General features: G+C 37.4%; 4 protein-coding genes across 6 annotated transcripts; 2 read left to right on the top strand and 2 right to left on the bottom strand.

The window, feature by feature from the left end:
- On the bottom strand, positions 1 to 2,121 carry LOC113676255 (uncharacterized). The gene has a single exon (XM_027192887.2). The coding sequence runs from the start codon at positions 2,016 to 2,018 to the stop codon at positions 1,212 to 1,214; it is 807 nt and encodes a 268-aa protein (XP_027048688.2). The 5' UTR covers positions 2,019 to 2,121; the 3' UTR covers positions 1 to 1,211.
- A 58-nt stretch (positions 2,122 to 2,179) lies between these two features.
- Positions 2,180 to 13,081, top strand: LOC113676251 (coiled-coil domain-containing protein 39). Its single transcript, XM_089209741.1, has 25 exons — positions 2,180 to 2,282; positions 2,368 to 2,470; positions 3,236 to 3,355; positions 3,462 to 3,519; positions 4,607 to 4,695; positions 4,791 to 4,949; positions 5,600 to 5,692; positions 5,991 to 6,119; positions 6,412 to 6,471; positions 6,731 to 6,862; positions 7,201 to 7,304; positions 7,567 to 7,738; positions 8,208 to 8,273; positions 8,390 to 8,479; positions 8,653 to 8,745; positions 8,895 to 8,966; positions 9,088 to 9,160; positions 9,270 to 9,334; positions 9,995 to 10,111; positions 10,293 to 10,384; positions 10,474 to 10,521; positions 10,777 to 10,932; positions 11,053 to 11,655; positions 12,159 to 12,265; positions 12,819 to 13,081. The coding sequence occupies exons 2-25, from the start codon at positions 2,384 to 2,386 to the stop codon at positions 12,941 to 12,943; spliced, it is 2,910 nt and encodes a 969-aa protein (XP_089065867.1). The 5' UTR covers positions 2,180 to 2,282; positions 2,368 to 2,383; the 3' UTR covers positions 12,944 to 13,081.
- LOC113676252 (lactadherin) lies at positions 12,678 to 16,155 on the bottom strand. Of its 3 annotated transcripts, XM_089209743.1 has the most exons (5): positions 16,081 to 16,145; positions 15,195 to 15,303; positions 14,515 to 14,949; positions 13,873 to 14,189; positions 12,678 to 13,652 (listed from the first exon to the last, which is right to left on the bottom strand). In XM_089209743.1, exons 3-5 carry the CDS (start codon positions 14,945 to 14,947, stop codon positions 13,503 to 13,505), a joined length of 900 nt encoding a protein of 299 aa, XP_089065869.1. In that variant the 5' UTR covers positions 14,948 to 14,949; positions 15,195 to 15,303; positions 16,081 to 16,145; the 3' UTR covers positions 12,678 to 13,502. The 3 variants fall into 3 exon arrangements, with proteins under 3 accessions (XP_089065869.1, XP_027048686.2, XP_089065870.1); XM_027192885.2 differs by lacking the exon at positions 15,195 to 15,303 and having other exon boundaries at positions 13,380 to 13,652; positions 16,081 to 16,155; XM_089209744.1 differs by lacking the exon at positions 16,081 to 16,145 and having other exon boundaries at positions 13,380 to 13,652; positions 14,515 to 14,913; positions 15,195 to 15,297.
- A 1,217-nt stretch (positions 16,156 to 17,372) lies between these two features.
- LOC113676308 (cytochrome b-c1 complex subunit 6, mitochondrial) lies at positions 17,373 to 20,233 on the top strand. Its single transcript, XM_027192958.2, has 3 exons — positions 17,373 to 17,549; positions 18,653 to 18,916; positions 19,985 to 20,233. The coding sequence occupies exons 1-3, from the start codon at positions 17,496 to 17,498 to the stop codon at positions 20,015 to 20,017; spliced, it is 351 nt and encodes a 116-aa protein (XP_027048759.2). The 5' UTR covers positions 17,373 to 17,495; the 3' UTR covers positions 20,018 to 20,233.
- The last annotated feature ends 177 nt before the right edge of the window (positions 20,234 to 20,410 follow it).

Genomic DNA, 20,410 nt, shown 5'->3' with positions numbered 1-20,410 from the left:
ATTTCTGCAAAATTTATTGTTCAAATTCCAGTTCAAGTCTGTTGATTACAGCCAAGGAGTCTTAGTAAGTAGAATCTAATTTCTAGTTTCTTCAAGATACTCTACTCCTCTCTGCAGTATTTGTAACTTGCACAGCTGATGTCACTGCTGCATATTTAACCATAAGAAAAACATTATTATTAATATTATTATTGATATCTGCAACCAAGGTTATTGGCAAACATCAGAATATGGTAGCTAACAGCTACCAAAAATGTTGCGCAAGTAAATTATGAGACTTGAATCCATCAAGAGTTCTACATGGTATGTAAAAATCATTATTTTTTTCTGCTGAGTTTTTGCTCAGAAGGGACTGGAAGGTACTGCTTGTGCTCTAAACATGAAAGAGGTTGGCTTGCTCCTAAAAAAATCTGTCCCTCTTCTGAAGTATAGTTATTGTCATCATCCTCATTCAATTTCTGTTGCGGTGCAAGCCAGTCATTGAAAAATCTATTTGACCCTTCATATGCCAAACCGCACTGCATGTTACTGCACAATATCACTTTTGGGAAAAATTGTTATATCATGTCAGAGATGGCCATGTTGTAACAAATATATATTCCACATTACTGATGGCAATGAGTTCTTCAGTGCATACTATGAAACTTGAATTTAAGGGATAAAATTTTTATAGCAGTGGTTACACAAATAAAAATTGGCACATTTCATTCATGTACTTGTGTATTTCAAACAATCATCTTTGTACGTTTCCCTTGGAGCTAGATTATCCAAAAATATTCCTTTATAGAAATACAGTGGCAGAGAAAACATTCAATAATGGCTTCTATATACTAAGTGGGGGTGAGGTCTAATGCACCTAACAACTTCTCTCCATTTCCCCTATTTTCACCAAATACAAAATACTTAGCAAAATTGGACTATGAAGAAACTTTTGGGCTTCATCAGCAAAAAAAATACTAAGATGTACCAGGGGTGCTAACGCTTAAAACAGAAGCATCTCTGAATTCACCACAGCAAGTTTACTACCTTAACCACCTTGCAGTTTATAACAAACTATTTTTTTCAGCCAATCTGAATGGTTCATATGACTCAGACACCCACAAAAAATTTTATTATGAGGATAAGGAGCCCTGGTGAAGGAAAATGAAAATGCTCAGAATTTTCACATATATATTTTTCATGATAACATACATGGTGATGTATTTACTGTGCTACCAAGATTTCTTTGAAAAATTCCGTGCTGGAACTAAGGTGTTGCGAGATTTTTTCATCAGATCTGAGCTTCTGGAAGCTGAAATGCGCTGAACTCTGTCACCGAACAGACGTTCCTGTAAAAATAAATTAGCAGATTGCTGGATTTTTTTTGGTTTCTTTGTCTCCCTTGGCAAGACAAGTACTTTGATTCCAGCTGTTTCTTCCTGTACTGCTCCTTGTTCCTCTTTTTGTTCTTCTCTCTCATCCTGCTCATCTTCACTTGAATTGTCAAAGGTCACATGACTTCTACTCTCAATTGTTTGTGATTTAAGGGTTTCCTCTGACTCTTGTTGCCGGGCAACCTTCTGCAGAATTTCCATTGGTAATCTTGAATATTCTCTTACTCGCTTCCTTTCCTTTTGTTCGCGTAGCTTTTCATCTCTCTCAATTCTCATCTGTTTTTCTTTTCGCTTAGTATCGAGAACGATCTCTCTCTCCAATGTTCGTTCGCGAAGCGCACTCTCCTTGGCAGCTTTCCAAGATACATCCACGGGGGCATCTTCATCATCATCTTGATCATCGTTCACGCAGCTTGAATGTTTCACTGGGTTCTTGTCTATTACAGCAATAAGACGATCGTCATCGTCCTTAAACTCGGTTTCGGTGGCATTTTCTCCAATTATCTGAGTGCTTTCCTTCCTCGTTTGAACTTCTTCCGAGTTTTCATCAACAGCTGCGATTGATTCAGCCTCTTGGTCGGTATCTATTTTCTTGATCTGTCTTACCTTTCCTTGAACTTTTGTTCCTTTGCTTTTCTTTTTCATTTTCCTCTTAACTTTGGGTTTGATAAGAGGGGTTTCGCTTAGTTTTCCTCACGTGTTTATCAGCAAAGTAAAGCTATAAGGGTATTTATAACAGGGAAAGACTGGGTATGAGTGATTTCATCCGGGAGCTTGAGATAAAGGATGCCGCTGAGAAAGATTCTTGGCATTGTTGGCGCAGATTGTTTGTGCCGTTTCCACAACAACTTACCTCGAGCAGAATCAGTGAATTTTCAGTTCGGAGGAAGATTGTGGGAAAGTAAAACGGTATAAGAAGTTCCCTAAACAAGTGTAGGTGTATGTAAAAAAGGAAATAGAGTAATTTTAGCGCTGGTTGTTGATATTTTGATAGCATATTTTCGTTCAAAATGGAGGACATCGTGAGTGAACTAAACTTTGATGAAGGTATTGCGATGCCAGTGGCAAATCTGGAGAATAAACAGCTGGAAAGTGAGGTAAAATACTTAATACAAGAAATGAATAATTTTAGGGAAAGTTAAGTTTTCGTATTTAGTTAATCTTAATAGCCAGGTATAAGATAGACCTCAAGATCTTGTTAACTTGTTTTACGTGACAGTTTCTTCAATAGCCCAGACTGGATTGTTCAAAGCTGGTTTAAGATAACCCAGGGTTAGGGTGAAATTTGATTTTAGGTCTGAAAGCTTTGAAAGAAAATCCATATCAGTCATTTTTGTCTACAATTTGATGATTGGCTGCTGTAAAAAGAGTAAGGAAAATTATCTCAAAAAGGCCTTTGAACAGAGAAATAGAGAAACCTGGATCAAAATTTCACAACAAGGGTAGGTTAGTGCTAACAAGCCTTTGAACAACCGTGTCCTGATCGCCATGAACATCGTTCAGTTTAGTTTGCAAATGTTTAAAATCAAATGAACTCATACCTTACCAAGAGAAATCTTGATGTACTGATTGTATAAATTTTTGCCCATTTGGTAGTAGTGAGTGGAAGATTTTTTATGATTTTATCCTAGTAATGCATATTAATTTTTTAATTATTACAAAGCTAGATCCCTAGTACACCTTGCCAAATTTTCTCATTAATCAAACTGTGGTAAAGCTACCTCCTCTCTTGAACTTTTGAATAGGAAACAGTGTGAAACTAAATCTATAAAATTGAGGGGAAATTTACTTTGAAATCTAGTATCAGACCATTTCCACATTATATTTAATTTATGCATGTACATTACTTTTGTTTTCTTTAGGTAACTGAGACCCAGAAGAACATCACAACTTACAAAGAGCAGCTCGATGAACATGCTGACAGAATCTATGCTATGAGTGAACATCTCAGAAATGTACAGCAGGAACTACAACACACACAGGTAAGTGTAATCCTGGGGGTTTTGTGCCCTCGATTCTCCACCCAATATATTTTATTTTTTTAGTGCCTTGACGTTCTTAATGAACTTTTTTTAATTTCACAAACAGGATTTGCTTAATGCAAGGAAAAGAGAGATAGGGACTGAAAATCACTTGATGCAGATAGGTATGTGGAAGTTGTAGTCATATAAGATAACTTTCTTCTGCTTGTTTGATCTGTGGGCAATATGTTATCTATACCTTCCACTCAAACACCTAACCCTTTAACCCTTTAGAGTGATTGGCATTTAATTTATTCTCTCAGTATTGCTGTTTAATCAAACATTAAGGTCAGGAGAATAAAGGAAATGATCACCAACCAAAGAAGCTCTTGATTGTTAAACAAATTCTCCTTGTCAGCACCTCAGTAGATATATAGAGAATAGTATAGAGAAAATGCATGTAGATGATAAGGTATAAAGGGTTAAATATCAGGTATTGCTAATGAAGAAGGGTAGTTTCAGTTGATTAACTGAGAGGTTGATACAAAACTCATGTGAATTATTGGCAACTATCATCAAAATGGCAAATTTTAAAAAGGTGACATTTCAAGCTTCAGCTCCAACTGTACTCTCTGAAGCTTTTCAAAATTTTCTACCTTAATAATTGTAGTTTTCCTCTTACAAACTGTATGATAAAGTAAAAAATTGTCTTTTGATAACTGAAGGTAATCACTTGTACTTAATATGATTTTTTATAGAATAATTCAAATAGTATGTGCGCTCTGATTGGCCATAAAACCATTTTACATGAGCATATGTAAACATGGTTTTCATACTGAATATTCTTGTGGAGTTCTCTCTGCTACTTATTTAGCAGTAACTTAGTTTCTTTAAGTTTGTTTTGGAAGAAGAAGATTTTCCAAATTTTTCTTTGGAGATTAATTTTCCCAGTATTCAAGAAATGGCCGAAAAGCCAAATGAACAACAACAACAAGCATGTTGCTTTCCTTTGTTGCAAGAGGAGGCTCTTTCATTAGTATTTTATAAAAGAAATGTAAAATGGTTTCCGTGTTTACATAGCCTGATGTAAACACTTGGGAGGTTGGGAGAACACTTGATAAGCTGGAAACCACTCCGCTTCGCGTTGTGGTTTCCTACGCTTATCTCATGTTCTCCCAACCTCACACGTGTTTACATCAGGCTGTGTAAACACGGAAACCATTTTACATTTCTTCAATACAACAACAGCTGAGTGTTACCCATTGATTTTAGCTCAAAGAGAGGAAGGAAGACTGAACAATGAGATCAGGAGGATCAACAATGAAATAAAAGATTTAACAGAAAAAAGGAATATTATAGAAGTAAGGAAACTGTTTATTGTCTATTTTTTTTTTTTTTTTGCTTTGCTTGTCAGTGGCTGTATCATATGTCCAATTTGTGAACTTCTGTACACCAGAACAATATTTTCAAGAACACACAGAGGCTGGAAGATCTTAAAAGTCAGATGAACTGGGACCAGAAAGCATTGGAAGCTTGGCTGGAAGAATCTGCAAGGAAAGATGAGGATGCATTGACACTACAAAAGTACACTCGTTCAGATGAAGGCAAAGTGAAGGTTAGGAACCATTACACGTTAAGCATATCTACTACTACTGCTATATAGAGCAGATGATTAAATTCCTGTAACTCCATTTGTGTAAAGTGGAGGGACTCTACAAAATTCTAAGCGTAGGGTACACTGCCTAATTTTCTCAATCCGTAGCCTATTTTGGACCAAGACATGCCATTTTCCACACTCTTTTTCTGGCCCGGTGTATAAAATCCATACCCTTTCCAGTACTGACTTTGGTAAAATTAACACAAAAATGGATCAAGCTAGCCATTTTACTTAAGTTTGTGGAGTGGCGTTACATAGTGTAAAACAATTTTCAATTTATGTTGTACGTTACCATTGCATTGCACATTACAATTGTCTGGTCCTTGAAACCAACCAGGCCTACTGAACCTTTTAACCCCTAAGAGTGACTAGCATCTAATTTCTCTGTACAATATCACTCCTGAATAAAATGTTAAGGTCGTTAGATTGAAGAAAATGATTACCAACTAAAACAAGCTCCTGATTGTCAAATAAATTCTCCTTTTCAGAATCTTAAGAAATGTATAATGAACAGTATGAAAAACATGCATACTGATGTTAGGGTCAAAATGATTAATCTAATGACTTTAGATGGCATTTTAACTCACCTTAATCTTTCTGATTATTAGGAATTAACATTAAGGATGGAAAGAATGACAGATGATGCAGCTAAGAAGAAAAGGGAACTGGAGCATGAATTAACTCTTACCATGACAGCCCAGGTCAGTAACATGCTGAAATGATTTTCCATGAGTACATGTGTAGTCATAAATGGTTCAGAGATATGCAGAATATGTAACAATCCCACTTAAAGTTTTTGCATGGACAAAAATTAATCTTGTGTCACATCTGAGATCATACACGTACATTTTGTTAAGTGGTGTACAATATGAAACTGTGTTGCTGAAAATATTGTTCCAACCACCAGTTATAAATGTGTAGTATGAAAAACCATAAGATTTAGGGAGTTTCACAATTCTGTTCATTGTTGTTAACCTGAGCAATTTCTTAAATGTTAAGATTGAATTAGACAAGACAGCAGAAGAGTTCCGCAAGGCACACAGTGAGAGACAAGAATTGCTGCGTCAGTGGGAGAACACTATTGAACAGATGCAGAAAAGAGACAGAGAGATGGATCAACTGGCTGTGGTGAGTATTTTTCTTACTTCATGTGATCATCGAGGAGGTTGTGTTAACTACATTGTAACCTTTGTCCATAACATTCACTTGAAACTTCTTATGAATTCTACAGTGTACACAAATTTACAAGTCATTTAACAAATGTTCCACTAATGAAGGAAATTCAGGTCAAACATGATGATACAATGTACTGTATATTTTCTTTTAGCTTTAAAGTGTAGTTTAAAATATTCAATGAAACTTTTTTCATGTAAGGAGTAGTGTTTAGATGCTCTTTTTGATAACTGTTTTTTTTATTCAGAAACTTGCTGAAGTTAAACTAGAAGTCAGAGACAGAGAAGAGCATGTCCAAGAAAAACAGGTTAACACATCCTTTGAACTGACAATAATTCCAGGTCTATTTTACAAGGTCATTAACAGGACATGGACATACACCACGAAAACTTTGAATGGTTGATGTTATTTGGCCTAAGGATTTTAAAGTTATTGAGCAGACCTAGTAATTTCTATGTTTTTTAACTTATCTATCATGTCTTATTAGTTTTCAATCTCCAAATTACTTGGGAGTGACAGATTTTATTAAGTAAAATCTTTCTCCTCTTGGTTTCTGATTATAACAGAAATTTCTGGAGAGTGAGCTTGCTAACAACCAAGAAAAAGAGAAGAAAGTTGGAGTGGCTGAAAGACAGGCGGCCAAATTGCGTCTGGAGTACCAGGATGCTGAACAAATTAGGATACAGTTTCAAGATGAGGTAAATCTTCAGTTGTTTACCTCCACATGTTTATTGAGTATAAATTGTTTAATAGAGAAGGCATTTTTTTGTAAATTTAATTTTAAAAGGAGTGGCCTTCTAAAATGATGAAAATTGTTTGTTTCTTATAATTGTAACTCAGCTTTGAACTGTGAAGTTCAACTTATTTAGGTGCTGAAGCTGAGATGCATGTAAGGCTTATTTAGTAAGAGGCATTCAGTTCTCCCGGTGTTAATTAAGTTTCTAAACCTAATACTAAAGCTAGGCTAGAATTTGCTTTTGGCTATTCAAGTGTTCTTTAGTTAACGATTCTTCTTGTGTTTCTTTGCATTTGTCAGCTTGACACGCTGAAATACACTGTGGACAGGACAGCAAGAGATCTTGAAAGTGCCAGGCATAAACATAACCTGCTCAAGAAAGAAGTTACCAACAGAACAGAAAGGTATATATTGTACATACCCATCACTATGACTGAAGTGATGCAAACAGTCACCACTTGTTGAACCCAGGATTAAACTTCTTTGTTAGGACTCAGTTAATTTTATCTAAGTATGCACCTATTACAAAAAAAATAACTTGATATGATTGTTCTTTGTGAATTGATGAACATGTATGTTTTATTAGTGTGTCCACAGTATATGCATTGTGCTACTGTCGCACAGTGATTGCAAATTTAAGCTGACTGAGTCATGTGAACCACTTAGGCTTGATAAAGTGCAAAAGGAGCGAGATGATCTGCGGCATCAGCTGAAAATTGTTACTGATGAGACTCTCACTGCTGAAGAAAAAGCTCAAAGAATGGACATGCTGTTAAAGGAAGAAGAAACTCGTATTTATGATGTGGAAAAACAGCTTGCCAGACTTCGTGAAACTCAGGTAACATTTTAAGGATGAAGGTGGTTCTTCTATAGTCGGCATAGTAAAATAACAATTCATGGTGGGTTTTTTTGACTACTATGCACTTTTCTAAATGCCAGCATAGCTATATTTATGGTTAGTAACTTGCAATTTTTTTGGTTTTCTGTTAGTCAAATTAAATTGTCATTCTAGCAACCAGCAGCATGATTTTCTTTTTAATTACCAGTAATCATTATTGATGAGCCATTTTTGGAATTCAAAGCTAAGAATTTATATATTTATTATGTTCACAGACCGGCGACCTGTTTATAGTAACTTGTTTCTCCTCATTCCTTTTTACCAAGAAATCATGTGGAGACTCTCCTATTCTTCTTTGGGGGAGGTGGGGACAGAATGGACAATTGTACACCAAGACTAACATAAGACTGTGAAATGTAATAAAAATAAACGATGAGAAGTAATTGCCATGAAATGTTTCCTTTTTTAGTTCAGAAAAACAGAGGAACGGCATGAATGTAAAGTTTTGGAAAACAATACTGCAGCTGAAATTCAGGTAATTAGGGTTTGCTGTTATCCCAATTCTCTTGACTGGGACAATGGGAGGATGTATATGTCTTAACAATTTCAATCCTCAATTGTTTTTTTATGTGATTTTCTTATTTTGTCCAGGGTGCAAGAGCTGCCAGTAGGAACTTGAGCAGTAAACTACACAAACTTGATCAGGAATCACTCAAACAACAGGAAATTATTTATATGCAGGTTAGGATTACTGTGAGAGCCGATTGTTGTCAACCTTTCATTCTGAGTATCTATGTGACGACTAGAATCCCCTTCTAAATACTTCGCAATCCATGTATGGGATATTTGAGCATTGTCTTACATTATGTTGTGTTAACTGATTAGTACTGTGTGCTTTGTTTGTGGTTTTGTAGGATTTTCAACTGCAACAGTTGGAGCGAAGAATAAGCCGCATGCAGGGAGAGCGAAGTAATGAAGAGAAACTGCAACTTGAGGCCAGAATAAAGGTATAAAGTTTACAAGTGTTGATTGTACTTTTATGGGCGTTGTGTTCAGAAGTGAAAATTTCACGTTATGGCACTTTGATTATGGCACTTGACTTAGAGGAGATGAAGACAGTTCTTATTGATTGTCCTTTTTTCTTAACTTTTTCCAGGATCTAATGTCTCAGATGGAGGAACACAACTCCACTCACGCACTTCTCAGTGCTCAAATGAAGAACTTGAACGTAAGTTTGATGAATGGCTTGACCTGTCGTTTGAAAAAAAATTGTGTAGAGATGTAAACTTAAGATAACTCTGAAAAGCCATAGTTATTATTTTGTTTTTTCAAACTTTTATTTTCCATAGGATGATCTTAGACGTGCAAACCGAGACTTAAATAAAGGAAAAGAAGAAATGAAGACTCTCACCAGCAAAATTGGTGAGTGATTTACCATCATGATGATTCCATGATACAAAACATTCGTCTTAACATTGGTTTTCAAAAGCGAACGAACGAAAGATGTCTCAAACTCCTCCTTCTTTTGCAGAGGAACTGAATCTACATAATGACAGCTCAGAGAGAGAGAGGAAGAAAGTTGTTACATTAAAACAGGTTTGCACTACAGCCTTCCCTTTATTTCTCCGTTGATTACGCACAAGGAAATGTTCTTTACATGAAATACGTCGGTATGTACCCCACAGATGAAAAGCGCTTTTTGTGCGCACTGATTGGCTAGCCCGCTAGTGATTAGCCAGAACTATTCACCTCCTTGCAAGCCAAAGAGACAAAACCGCGTGATAAGAGTTTGTTTTGCGTCTAAAATTTTTAGGTTGACAGAATTAAACCCAAGTTTCGTTCCTGTGTGGCATATCCTCTAATACTACTCAGTTTAGTGTCAGTGAAAGTGGGGGATATGTACCTCCCATTCGGTGAATAATTGTGTATTAAATGTCCTCTTATATATAATTAACCCTGTAACTCCCATGAGTGCTTAAGACAGAATTTCTCCTTATAATATCAATATAAGTAATAAGAAAAAAGAAAAATATCAATTTGGGGATAATAAGTTGATCCAATACTAAATTCTCTGAACTAACATTATGAGACTTGTATGGTTGACAGTAAGGAGAATTACAATTTTGATCTGGGAGTTAAAGGTTAAGCGATGCAGAGATTCTGTTGCAAATTTGAATTTGACTGTCCTAGAGACCCATGAACTGACTGATTCAATCATTTTTCAATAACCTTTTATTTTGTCTCCATTTTTCGTAGGATCTTATGGTGGATGAGAATATTCTGAAGCTGGAAATCAAACGCCTGAGAGAAACTCTAAGCAACAAAGCAGACAATGTGCTTAACCTCGAAAAGAGGAAACTGCATTTGGAAACGGTTCGTATTTCACGTTTCATTGTTCCAAATCTGTCATAATGCTGTCAGAGAAAGCACGACGTAATTATTCGTTCTGTATCCTGTACAATGTTTGCTGTAAGGTGACCAAGCTTAAGGTGAATCCTTTTTTTCAAAATGAACCATACTAAAGCTGCAATACTTTGTCTTACTGCTACTGCAGGCGATGAAACAGCGGCGCCATGAAATAAACATTCATAAAGACATGCTCCAAGCACAGATCAAATCTTCAGAGGAAGAGAGACAGACAGTCAGGTATTGAAGCATTTCAATTGAAATACGCGACGGATGTCGTTTCTTCTTTTGATAGATTAAATAATTGGTTCTTTTACATTTTCTTGCAGCTCCGAGTTACATGAACGGATATCTAAGATTGACAAATTGCGGAAAAGGTACAGTGGCTTATCATTTGATTGATTAACTCAGTGAGTATGTTAGTGAATGAATAAGCAAACGAACCCTGTAGGTTTCTTGAAGTCTCCTTACAACTTATTTTATTTTTGTGAACTATTTTTTGTGAACTTTATGGTGGTGAATAAACTTGAACTTAAATGAGCCAACGATTGAATGAATTGAATTGCAAACGTGACAGGGAATTTTGTGTGCATTACTTTTTTAATAGTGTATTTCCTATTTGTTGGCGCCAGGTATGAAATCCTGATGATCTCAATGGCGCCTCCCGAGGGGGAGGAGGAAAGGTCTCAAGCCTATTACGTTATCAAGGCAGCTCAGGAGAAGGAGGAGCTACAGCGAGAGGGAGATGAACTGGATGCTAAGATCAGAAAGGCTGAGAAAGAGATACGGTAAGGGTTAAGTGAAATAAGACAGGCAATAAATATCTAGCAGTGAAGATAATATCGATATATTTGACATTGTGGGTTCTTGGCAGACTAAAAATGCTTTTTTTTTTTCGCTATTTATAGAGCTTTGGAAAACACATTGCGGCTGATGAACGGCCGGAACGAGACTTACCGGAAAAGTTTTAACAAAGTGGACGAGATGAGTGAAGAGTATGACGAGAAACAGCGTTTGGAGGATCAGATGCGAGCTGTGATGGATAAATATAAATACAAACGACGGCAAATCCGTGAGTTACAGGAAGACCTGGGCTCTATGGAGGGCACCTTGGAAAACTTGACCGCGGACGAGCAAGGCTTGGTTGAGGTCATCACTGAGAAGCAGGCCAAGGCGACAAATTTACAGAAGGAATTGGATGATCAGAAGACAAAGAAAGACCGAGCTTCCCGGGAGGCTAGCAAGATTGCGCGCTCCGTAAGGAGTGCCAAGAAAAGTTCAGGGGAACTTCACGAGGAAAAGGATATGGATTTGAGAGAGTTGAGGGACTTTAATACGCGTACCATGAAACAAATGGGCGAGGTGTTACATAGTCATCCGGATCTAGGACCCAGTGTCCAGATCTATTTCAGCCAGGCAGGGTTACCAATGCCTCCTTCCCCAGGTCCTGGTATGTCACGGCCAACTTCTTCTCGTAGCTCGCGGAGTTCTGGGACGTTGTCGTCTGCTCGGTGAGTAAGGCAGGGTTTGTGTGCTTGTAAATGGATCTTCGATACAAAATTGGAGAATAGCAGAATGAAAAAAATGATCACCACTTGGTAAAAAAGTAATTGATCACACTGCGATTTCCCGAGCAGTTTTCAAATAAATATCTAAAGTAATCCTGAATTGAAGTAGCTTTCTTTCCTTTTCATTGCTCTGTGAACTACTCTTGACTTCGTCATTTGCGTTTGTTGGTGCTTCAAAAACTCTGTTAGCCTTCACTTTTATAACTTTTGTGTTCTATGTGATAGTTTTATTCGCTGTGAATGGCCGTTGCTCTAAAATCATTTTCCTCCTCATTTCTCCTTGTTGTTCAGTTTAAGCGAAAACATACACTGTGCTGTTGGGAAATAGCTTTTGTCACATAATATTTCTGCAGGGACCTCGGATCCTGTATTCGACCTACACTCATTTTCTCGGATAGAGAAGCAACTCGTTAATTTTGAATTGAATTTTATGTTCCCTTGTACAGATCTGATATCTCAACTGGCAGCCGCCGAGGTGTTGGTACTGTTGATGTTGGAGCTCTGGCTCTTGCAGGTGCTGCAAGCCCCACTGGCGCAGGGAGTCCGAAGCCAGGTAAGCCGGAGCATGAGCCGTGGGACAAGTTGCTTGAGTACAGCTTGAGTACAGCTTACGTACAAAATGAAACATTAAGAAATTAGGTAGCTCCAAGCTTAAACTCTTTTCAATTTGCGGTTTGGTGGTCTCAGATCATGATATGATCGCCAGAAATATCAAATAGGTGTCTTTGAATTTGCGACTATGATTGCAAACTTAGTCGCCATGTCGACCTGAAGGGTCGCAGCTTGGGGCACTGTTTGTCCAGAAGGACAAACCCATGAATTATCTCTTGTAAAATTAAAACAGATAAGGCTTCTCTATTATTTGTTTGTTTGTTTTTTTCTTTTTTTTTTCATTTTCCACTTATTAAAAAATTCAAACCATTTCATTGTTGCTTGCTATTTTATTATGAGAGAACATGACTCAATTTTTGAGTTTATTGAGCTGATTCATTTACATCAAAGGACTGCACCGAGAAAGGGATGAGAGGTTCACTTCTGCTACTATTATTCCAACTCCAGTCATTCCATTACAATAACTGTTTAAATGTTTCCTCGCTCGTTTCCAGGCGTCTCTCCTACAAGCAGTGCGCGAGGAAAGAAAACGAGCTCAAGGCCTGGCTCAGCGGCTGGTTCCAAGGCCTCCTCCCGTGTGAGCAGCGCGGCCAGTCGTCGTAGCACGGATCGTCGTTAAATTATTTATTTTTCGTTCAAAATTCTTTGTTCATACTTTTCATCATCATTACTGAGGTCACCTTTAAAATGTTTTGTAAATACGCATGTAAATAGTGAGCAACTCTTTTGTAATAAACAGTTTGTAATAAAGAGTGAATTTCTCTGGCTCATGATTCCTCGGTTTATGTCCACTCTTCTTCCGTCCAGACCGTTCCTTTGTCAAAAAATATTGCAGGCTGCTTGACGTATTGCCTATCCTATCTTTGACATTGGATTTATATGTTAACTGGTTTGGACGAGGTAGAGTTGGAGGCTTGCTCTTTCCCAATCTCTAACAATAAGTCCGCCCGGTATTTCCACGCATTGCTTCAAAAGTAGCTCGGCGGCTCATGGTTTCAAGAGTGGCCGCAACCCAGACTATTTGTGAACTAATTGCGCTTCTACAATCACAGGAGTTTGTTTTCGTCGATGAACAAATATTCCACCTGGCGTAAGTCCAAGAAACAGTTGTTGATGAGTGGTAACCTGAGTTTGAATTACTCTGCCAACTGTTGAAATGTCTCCTGGCTTCTAAGTAATCAGCTGTAGGTGTTACATCCGTAGATCTCCACTCGTAGCGCGATCTTTCCAGCCCAGAACAAGGGTGAGATACGAAGGTACAGTGCTCTTATAGGGGAATGAAGCTGGTTAGTCACGACACTATTTCTATCTTGGTTACCATTAAAAACCTGAGAAAGAAAATAGGTTATTTACAAGTACAGTCATCTGCAACATTACAACTGAATATTTCACCTCGAATTATAAATTTTCCACGGTGAACTGGTTGATCTTATCCAGGGGGATTAGCAATACTCTTTGTCGCTTCAAAGAACAGAAAATGGGATAACCTCTAACAGTAGCGCAAGTTAGTCTAATATTTAGTTGCGAGGAAAGGAATTTCTGCATCACCTTTCGTGACCCAGGGGAGTTCTCATTTTCGTAGTAGAACCACGTGACACCGTCCAAGCTGTACTGAAGATTATAAAGCACAACCCACCAATCATGGCCAGGGCTACCCTCGGTGGCCACGCTTGTGATGAGTCTGGGGTAAGGCTGGAAACTAATCTGCAGAAATTTGTCCTTTTCGACACCATCGCTGACCCAAGACGAACCAGCTGCATGCAGGCGAGCGTCGCTGGGTCTGAATGGATGTAAGCTGGAGGAGGCGTTGAAATTCTGATCAGGCAGTTTATTATCACCGAGACCCAATGCGGTAGGACTGCAAACTAATGATGAGGATACCTGTTATTTTTGTCTAAGACTCATATGTGCGGTATTTTTACAGCAATCCTGGACCCATCGAAAAACAGCTTATCGACGGAACGATCTTGTTTTCAATGTTGTGAAAATTTATTTCAATGGCAAAGGCTGAACGAAAGTTTCCTTACAAACCAAGAAATTTCTTCTGATTGATGGGAGAGCAAGCTCTTTGCTTTTTTTGATCTATAATGGTAAATTACTGTTAGCAACCTACGTATCCCTCACATGAGTAGATGGATTCGGTCGATTACGGATCAAAGACCTTATAAGTAAATTAAGCTCGTTCCTTACTTTCGCATTTTTCCCCTCTGTACTCATCTTGACAAAAACACTCAAACCCAGGATGGCGCTGAATTTTCTGGCAAGTTCCATTGTTTCTGCATGGAAGTGTTTTGCAGTGCTCCACGGGTTCTGTTAGTTTGTCCATGTAAACCGCCCCAGACCTGCGCACAAAGTACTCTGAATCGGCCGAGCGCGAAGAGTTACTGAGCTCGCAAGTTTTGTCGCGAATGACGTAGTTAAAGCTGTAACAGTGCGGGTCAGCGTCACATGTTGCGGCGCAAGATTCAAAGCGTATCCCGGATGTTGCCTTGTAGGTGTATCCCGTAAGGGCGTGGTCGGAAAATGAAGCGACTGATCGGCACTTAAGGGAAGCTGACGTTTCCATAATACATAGCGAGACATGGATTGCTGTGTGTAATATGGATAGTATTGTTATCTGCATAGCTACAAATATAAAACGAAAAGATGACTTAGAGTTTGACAGTGTTGTATTCTTTCAGCTTAAGCAAAAAGGACTCAATAACCTGTCGGGTAGATTCGACCGATGGTTCTAAGGGTTTCGATCCGAAAGCCAATGAAACCCTCTTGTTCGTTGGCGTAGTTTTAAGTGCACGCACCTAAAGCTGTATAAATAAACCAGTGGGGTGTTTAATTACAAACGAAAGTTTTCGTTAATTCTATCGTGTTACCTCTTCTGTGTTATGGACTTCAATTAATGTGCAGATATTAGCGACCACGTATATCTATCTTCCCCTCCTCCTCTAAACCTTGAGTTCCCGTTGTTACCGGTTGAATATTCTGAAATTAAATGGCTTCAACTTTTTCGAGTGTCCTGGTAGGTGCAAGTAGCCATGAATAAATACAGGTTTAAACAGATAATGGCAACTCTCTTCATTCTCAATGGTAACGTAGTGCGTTTGACAGGTTCGTCCATGCAATGCAATGAGATAATTTTAGATATTCATATTAACTGACTCCGTTAAGTCAAGTTATGTGTGATGTATATATTGAGCTCTCGGCCTTATCGAATCCCTTACCCTTAGTAAAAGAAAGAATATATTAAACTTTCTAACTCAAAATTTTGCACCTGCAAGAGAACCTTATTGCAGAAGACAAGTTCTACCTTGAACGCAATGATTACATAAATTTTACGCCGGTGAATAGATCATGGACAATTTCTGTCAACCTCTTTTAGGAACAATAATTCTTCCAGCGCCCAGTTGTGACATGAGTCTTTGTAACTCTGTCAGCTGCTGTAGGTATGAAGGAGAAAACACTTGGTTTTTCGCGCTACCATTTGGTAAGCGTAAGCGAATAAAACTTTTCAAACATTCGGCCTTCTCTAGTATGCGATGCAATTGCAACATTTACCTCATCCGTTAACCAAGAACATGTCATCTTGCTCAATAAGTAACAGTTTTTATATAAGTCCAGCGTCTCTGTTCCAAGGTAGTGAAGATTATTCTTTGCGGACAGAAAATTGTCGATGTGGTCATTTTGGACAGATATCAGCCCACTAAACATATTTTTTAAAAGACAAATATTAATTCTTGTGGTTTAAATTTCATATCTTACCTTCCCTTGGTGACAGCTTATTTTCTGTACTCTCCGATTCAGACAAAGCGTCTCATAAAAATGGCAAAATCTTTCTAGCGCCGAGGCGTTCTATAATGCGAGCGTGAAGTTTGTTCAGGTGTGCAGTTCCCTCGTAATTCACACGAATTGACAATTTGGAGAGCCAGAAGTGTGAAATTTATCAAACAAGCTCGATATCTTTGGACCATCGCATACTAGAGAAGGCTGAATGTTTGAATAGTACACATTATGTGAGATCACATTTTATCACATTTCTTTTGTTGTCAGATAGAGATCTAAAAGCTTCTTTGTGCAACTGAGTCTCCTTTAGTTTTCTAGTATGACAAAACTGAATCAGATATCCTTTACTTTCAAAAGTTGGCTCAATTTTTTTTCTGGTGTTAGTGATTTCTTTTTACCTTAAAGCCAACGATTCTCAAATTTCAAACATTAAATAGTCTATTTTAAGCAAACATGTATTATCATGGACAATATCTTTTGTCGTGTTGTTTTAGCTCATTTGAAAAGCGGATACAATCAGATTTCCTTTATCTGACAGGGCACTAAGGCGAGTTTTCAAGATTGAATCGTTTCGCCGCAAGTAATTAACAATTTTTCCCCTCCCAATCAACTCAATTTACACCTCTACATCTCATTTTTTTTTAACAACAGGCTACTCTAAACGATAGTTTTTAAGTCTTTATTGCAGTGTGGTCATAATGATCAAATTATGTTCACCGTTTTCAATCCAGAGCGGATCCAAAAACCATTCTTTTTTTCGTTTTAGGGGTACATACTGCCCTACTTCAGCTAATAAATAAAGAGGGCCGTAGGGCCGAGTTGGTTATAATCATTTCATATCCGACAAGCACGAGTAGAATAATTGAAATGCCCCAATATATTGATAGATCTTCCCAACTTTAATTTGTAAGAACAAACGGAATGTTACAATGTACAAAAACAGTTCTGGTTTAACTCGTCTTCATGCACGCCTATGGTATAATGGCTCATAACTCATGATGGCTAAGCCAATAAAAACTCTTGAATGGCAAGATCCAATGATCCAGTTTTTATAAATAATAATTTGGTTTATAAACTGAGTTGATAATTTAAATTGGCCACCTTATAGTATCTAAAGCTGAAGTTTCGAGCGTCATTCATTATTGCGAATGTTTAACGCTGGAAACGTCAGGCGCAGAGGCTCTCTACAGCGGCCAATTTACTTTTAAATTTTTGTCTGAACTGCCACTTGCAGTTTGTTTTTGTTTCCTTTCAGAGGCAAACCGCTTGACGATTATTCCCAGGATTCTTTTCAGGCACAGCGTGGCTACAAAGTTACGAGGCTCGACTGCTAAGCTTGAGAGTCCACGATTGTAGCTTCCCGGCGGACCGGTGTAAGAATATTGCGTGAAAATATGGGTTTAGACGAAGAAAAAGCGCTTCTTGGAAGCACAGTCGTCTTAGAAAAGGTAATAAAAGTTTCCAAATATTCTCCTTTTATTAAAAATGATAAATATCTCATAAAACGCGATATACAGCGCATGTTTAAACGTGGTTACCCGACTACGACAGTCGCTTGAAGAGAAGTGATCAAAGATTGGTCATGGACAGATAGCTACAACTTGCTTGACTTACCTCACGTGGTCAGAAAATGCTATGAGGCAATGCAGTAAACTCTTGATGAACTTATGCTCTTAATAGGTGAAATCGAGACGCTTTCGTGAAAATGCGAATCCGTTAACTCGTCTCGCTTGAAAAATTTATCTTTGAGAACAATATTTCTCACAATCAGATGTTGCCATTAAAGCGGGAATGTTAAAGGTATCGATGGTCTTTATTACGATCTTTCGTAATTATACAGAAACGGGGTGTATCTTGCCATCAGTAATTTGATGGTTGAATGTAATTTTCCTTCAGACGGGGGTATGTTCAGATTATTAATTACAAAATAACTAGGATTACAGTGCATACAAGAGGTGATTATATTTTGTCGTATCTGTCGTACATAACATCATTTAAGATATTTATTGCTCAAACATGATTTGCATTAGTATTCTATTTTAGTCAAATATGACTTAAGACTCTTAGTGAGGTTTTCAGCCTTTCATCTTTAGCCCTTAGTTCAAATAGTATGAGGGAAAATCACACACAGCAGTTGTAAATCATGACATGGGTAGTTGTTTTGTAGGCATCTTAGATCAAGCTGATGATAGTAAGAGTTCTCTACAATAAACCCTTCTAATGGGGGTTATAAACATTTGATAGTATATTTAATTTCTGTTGTTGACACACTTTATGACAGGTGAATGATAATAAGAAATATTCAGGCTTCAGTGGCTTGGGTTTTCAGCCAAAAGCTAACACTAAAACTGACCATCTGTTACTACTTTTCATAAACTAGGGCTGTAAGGTTTGATTGACAAACAACTCTGCACTTGACTCTGACATGTGGCATCTGAATCTGGTAGTTGAAACATCTCTCACTGGCACTCGCTGCAGTCCTTTTCAAGACCACTCTCATTAGTGCAACTATGGCATTATAACTTGTTTGTTATTGTTTTTTTTCCTGAAGGTTGAGGATTCTGACCCAGAAGATGAAGGCGAAGAGGCTGAAGAGCCTGCCGGTGATGGTGGAGATGATGATGATGAAGAAGAAGATGAGGAGGAACTAGAGGATCCCAGGGAAAAAATTCTTGAGGGGTGTAATGAGAATCCAAAATGTGCCAAAGCTAAACTAGAACTGGATACCTGTAATCAGCGTGTTGGCAGTAAATCAAGTACGGAGGAAACCTGTGTACAAGAACTCTTTGATTTTATGGAGTGCGCAGATCACTGTGTAAGTGGGATGTGGAAAATTGGATATTTCTGAAAGTCTTGTTGAGGTTGCTTTCAAGTCCAGTAGCTCATTTTGTGTAATTTTATTGTCTCACCTACAGATTGCAAGCTCTAATATAAAATGAACTTGTATTTGTTCTGGTTCAAATTTTCTTATTCAAAGATTTTCACACCAACTCTTCTTTGTCCCAGATTTATTATGGAAATCTGTGATAAATAAAAAATAAATTCAACTAGTTTTAAAACTTTGGACTAAAACAGATAATTTGAATCAGAACATATCCAGCTAGACAGTAGTGCTCAGTGATGAAGAAATTTTATTCATTTCTCTCAATTTCAACTTTTTGGGGGGGGGGCTTCCATGCAAATTTTTGTGCCGAAATTTTAAGAATAAGTATGATTTGGTTAAGAGGGATTTCTCAATTCAACTTTCCACAACTGCCAGATTTTATTCCTTTTGAGTTGCATTAAGAAGTCTGGAATGAGAGAGAAAGCAAAGTTAAAGATCTATGAGTTTAATCCTTGTGGGTGTCTTATGTCACTTCTCTTGCTCCAGCTTTCTTAAGACAATTAGTAGGGAACATACATATAATCTGGTAACACAGGAATGTTTAAGTCAGAAGTTGGATGATGAAAATTTACCTTTTTTCTTTGAAGATCTCTATATAAATGAAACAGGCACCAAATGAGAACAAGACATGCATTTTTTTAATTTAAAAGGCAATTTAATGTGTTTTTTCAAAGCAGAAACTTGTAAGTAGTTGAAATGCTGATCTGCCTTTCCTTCATTCCTCTTAAAAGTGTCAGTGAATCTATTCTTCTGGTATCCATGAATTGTTACCTCGAATAGGTGTATTGAATCTTCTAGCAGTGAAGTTCAAGCAAATAAGCTATTGTACTAGATCAAACTCAGACTAAACTTTGACCATCAGATGTAGTTACAAGCTAAATAACATTCACTTCATCGGCTATATTGTTCTGTACTACATTTACATTTCCTTGTTTCTCACTATGTTTCAATGTTGCATATTTACATAATTTATAATGATTTTAATATTATTTTTTACAGGTGGCACATCATTTGTTCCATAAATTGAAGTGACAACATTATTTTTGAAAGTATTCAGAATTGTCCGGATTTTTGGTGGATATACTAATCTATTTAGGGCTTGATTTGAAATGTCTTCAATTCCTTGTGATGAGGCGATGATGTTGCTTTTGTCTCTTGCTGATACACAATTTTATGTCAAGGATCAATCTCTGCTGCATTAACAGTTGTGCATAAGGAAAAATGTTAATAAAGCACTTTTATTTTAAAGTTGTTCATAAGTTTGTGTTTCTCCTCATCTGTGTTGAAACCCAGCCAACCCTGAACAAACTTTGGGAGAAATTTTAACTCGTTACTGACAATGTCAATGGTTTGTTTAAAACTGGAAGAAATTATGAAGAATAAACGTCCTTCACTACTGAATCAAATTGAAATAGTAACATTCAG

This window comes from Pocillopora damicornis, chromosome 6, assembly GCF_964200805.1.
Source record: "Pocillopora damicornis chromosome 6, jaPocDami1.2, whole genome shotgun sequence".
Classification (NCBI taxonomy): Eukaryota; Metazoa; Cnidaria; class Anthozoa; order Scleractinia; family Pocilloporidae; genus Pocillopora; species Pocillopora damicornis.
The sequence above is the reverse complement of the archived record's forward strand: the minus strand, read 5'-3'. Positions and strand labels throughout refer to the sequence as shown.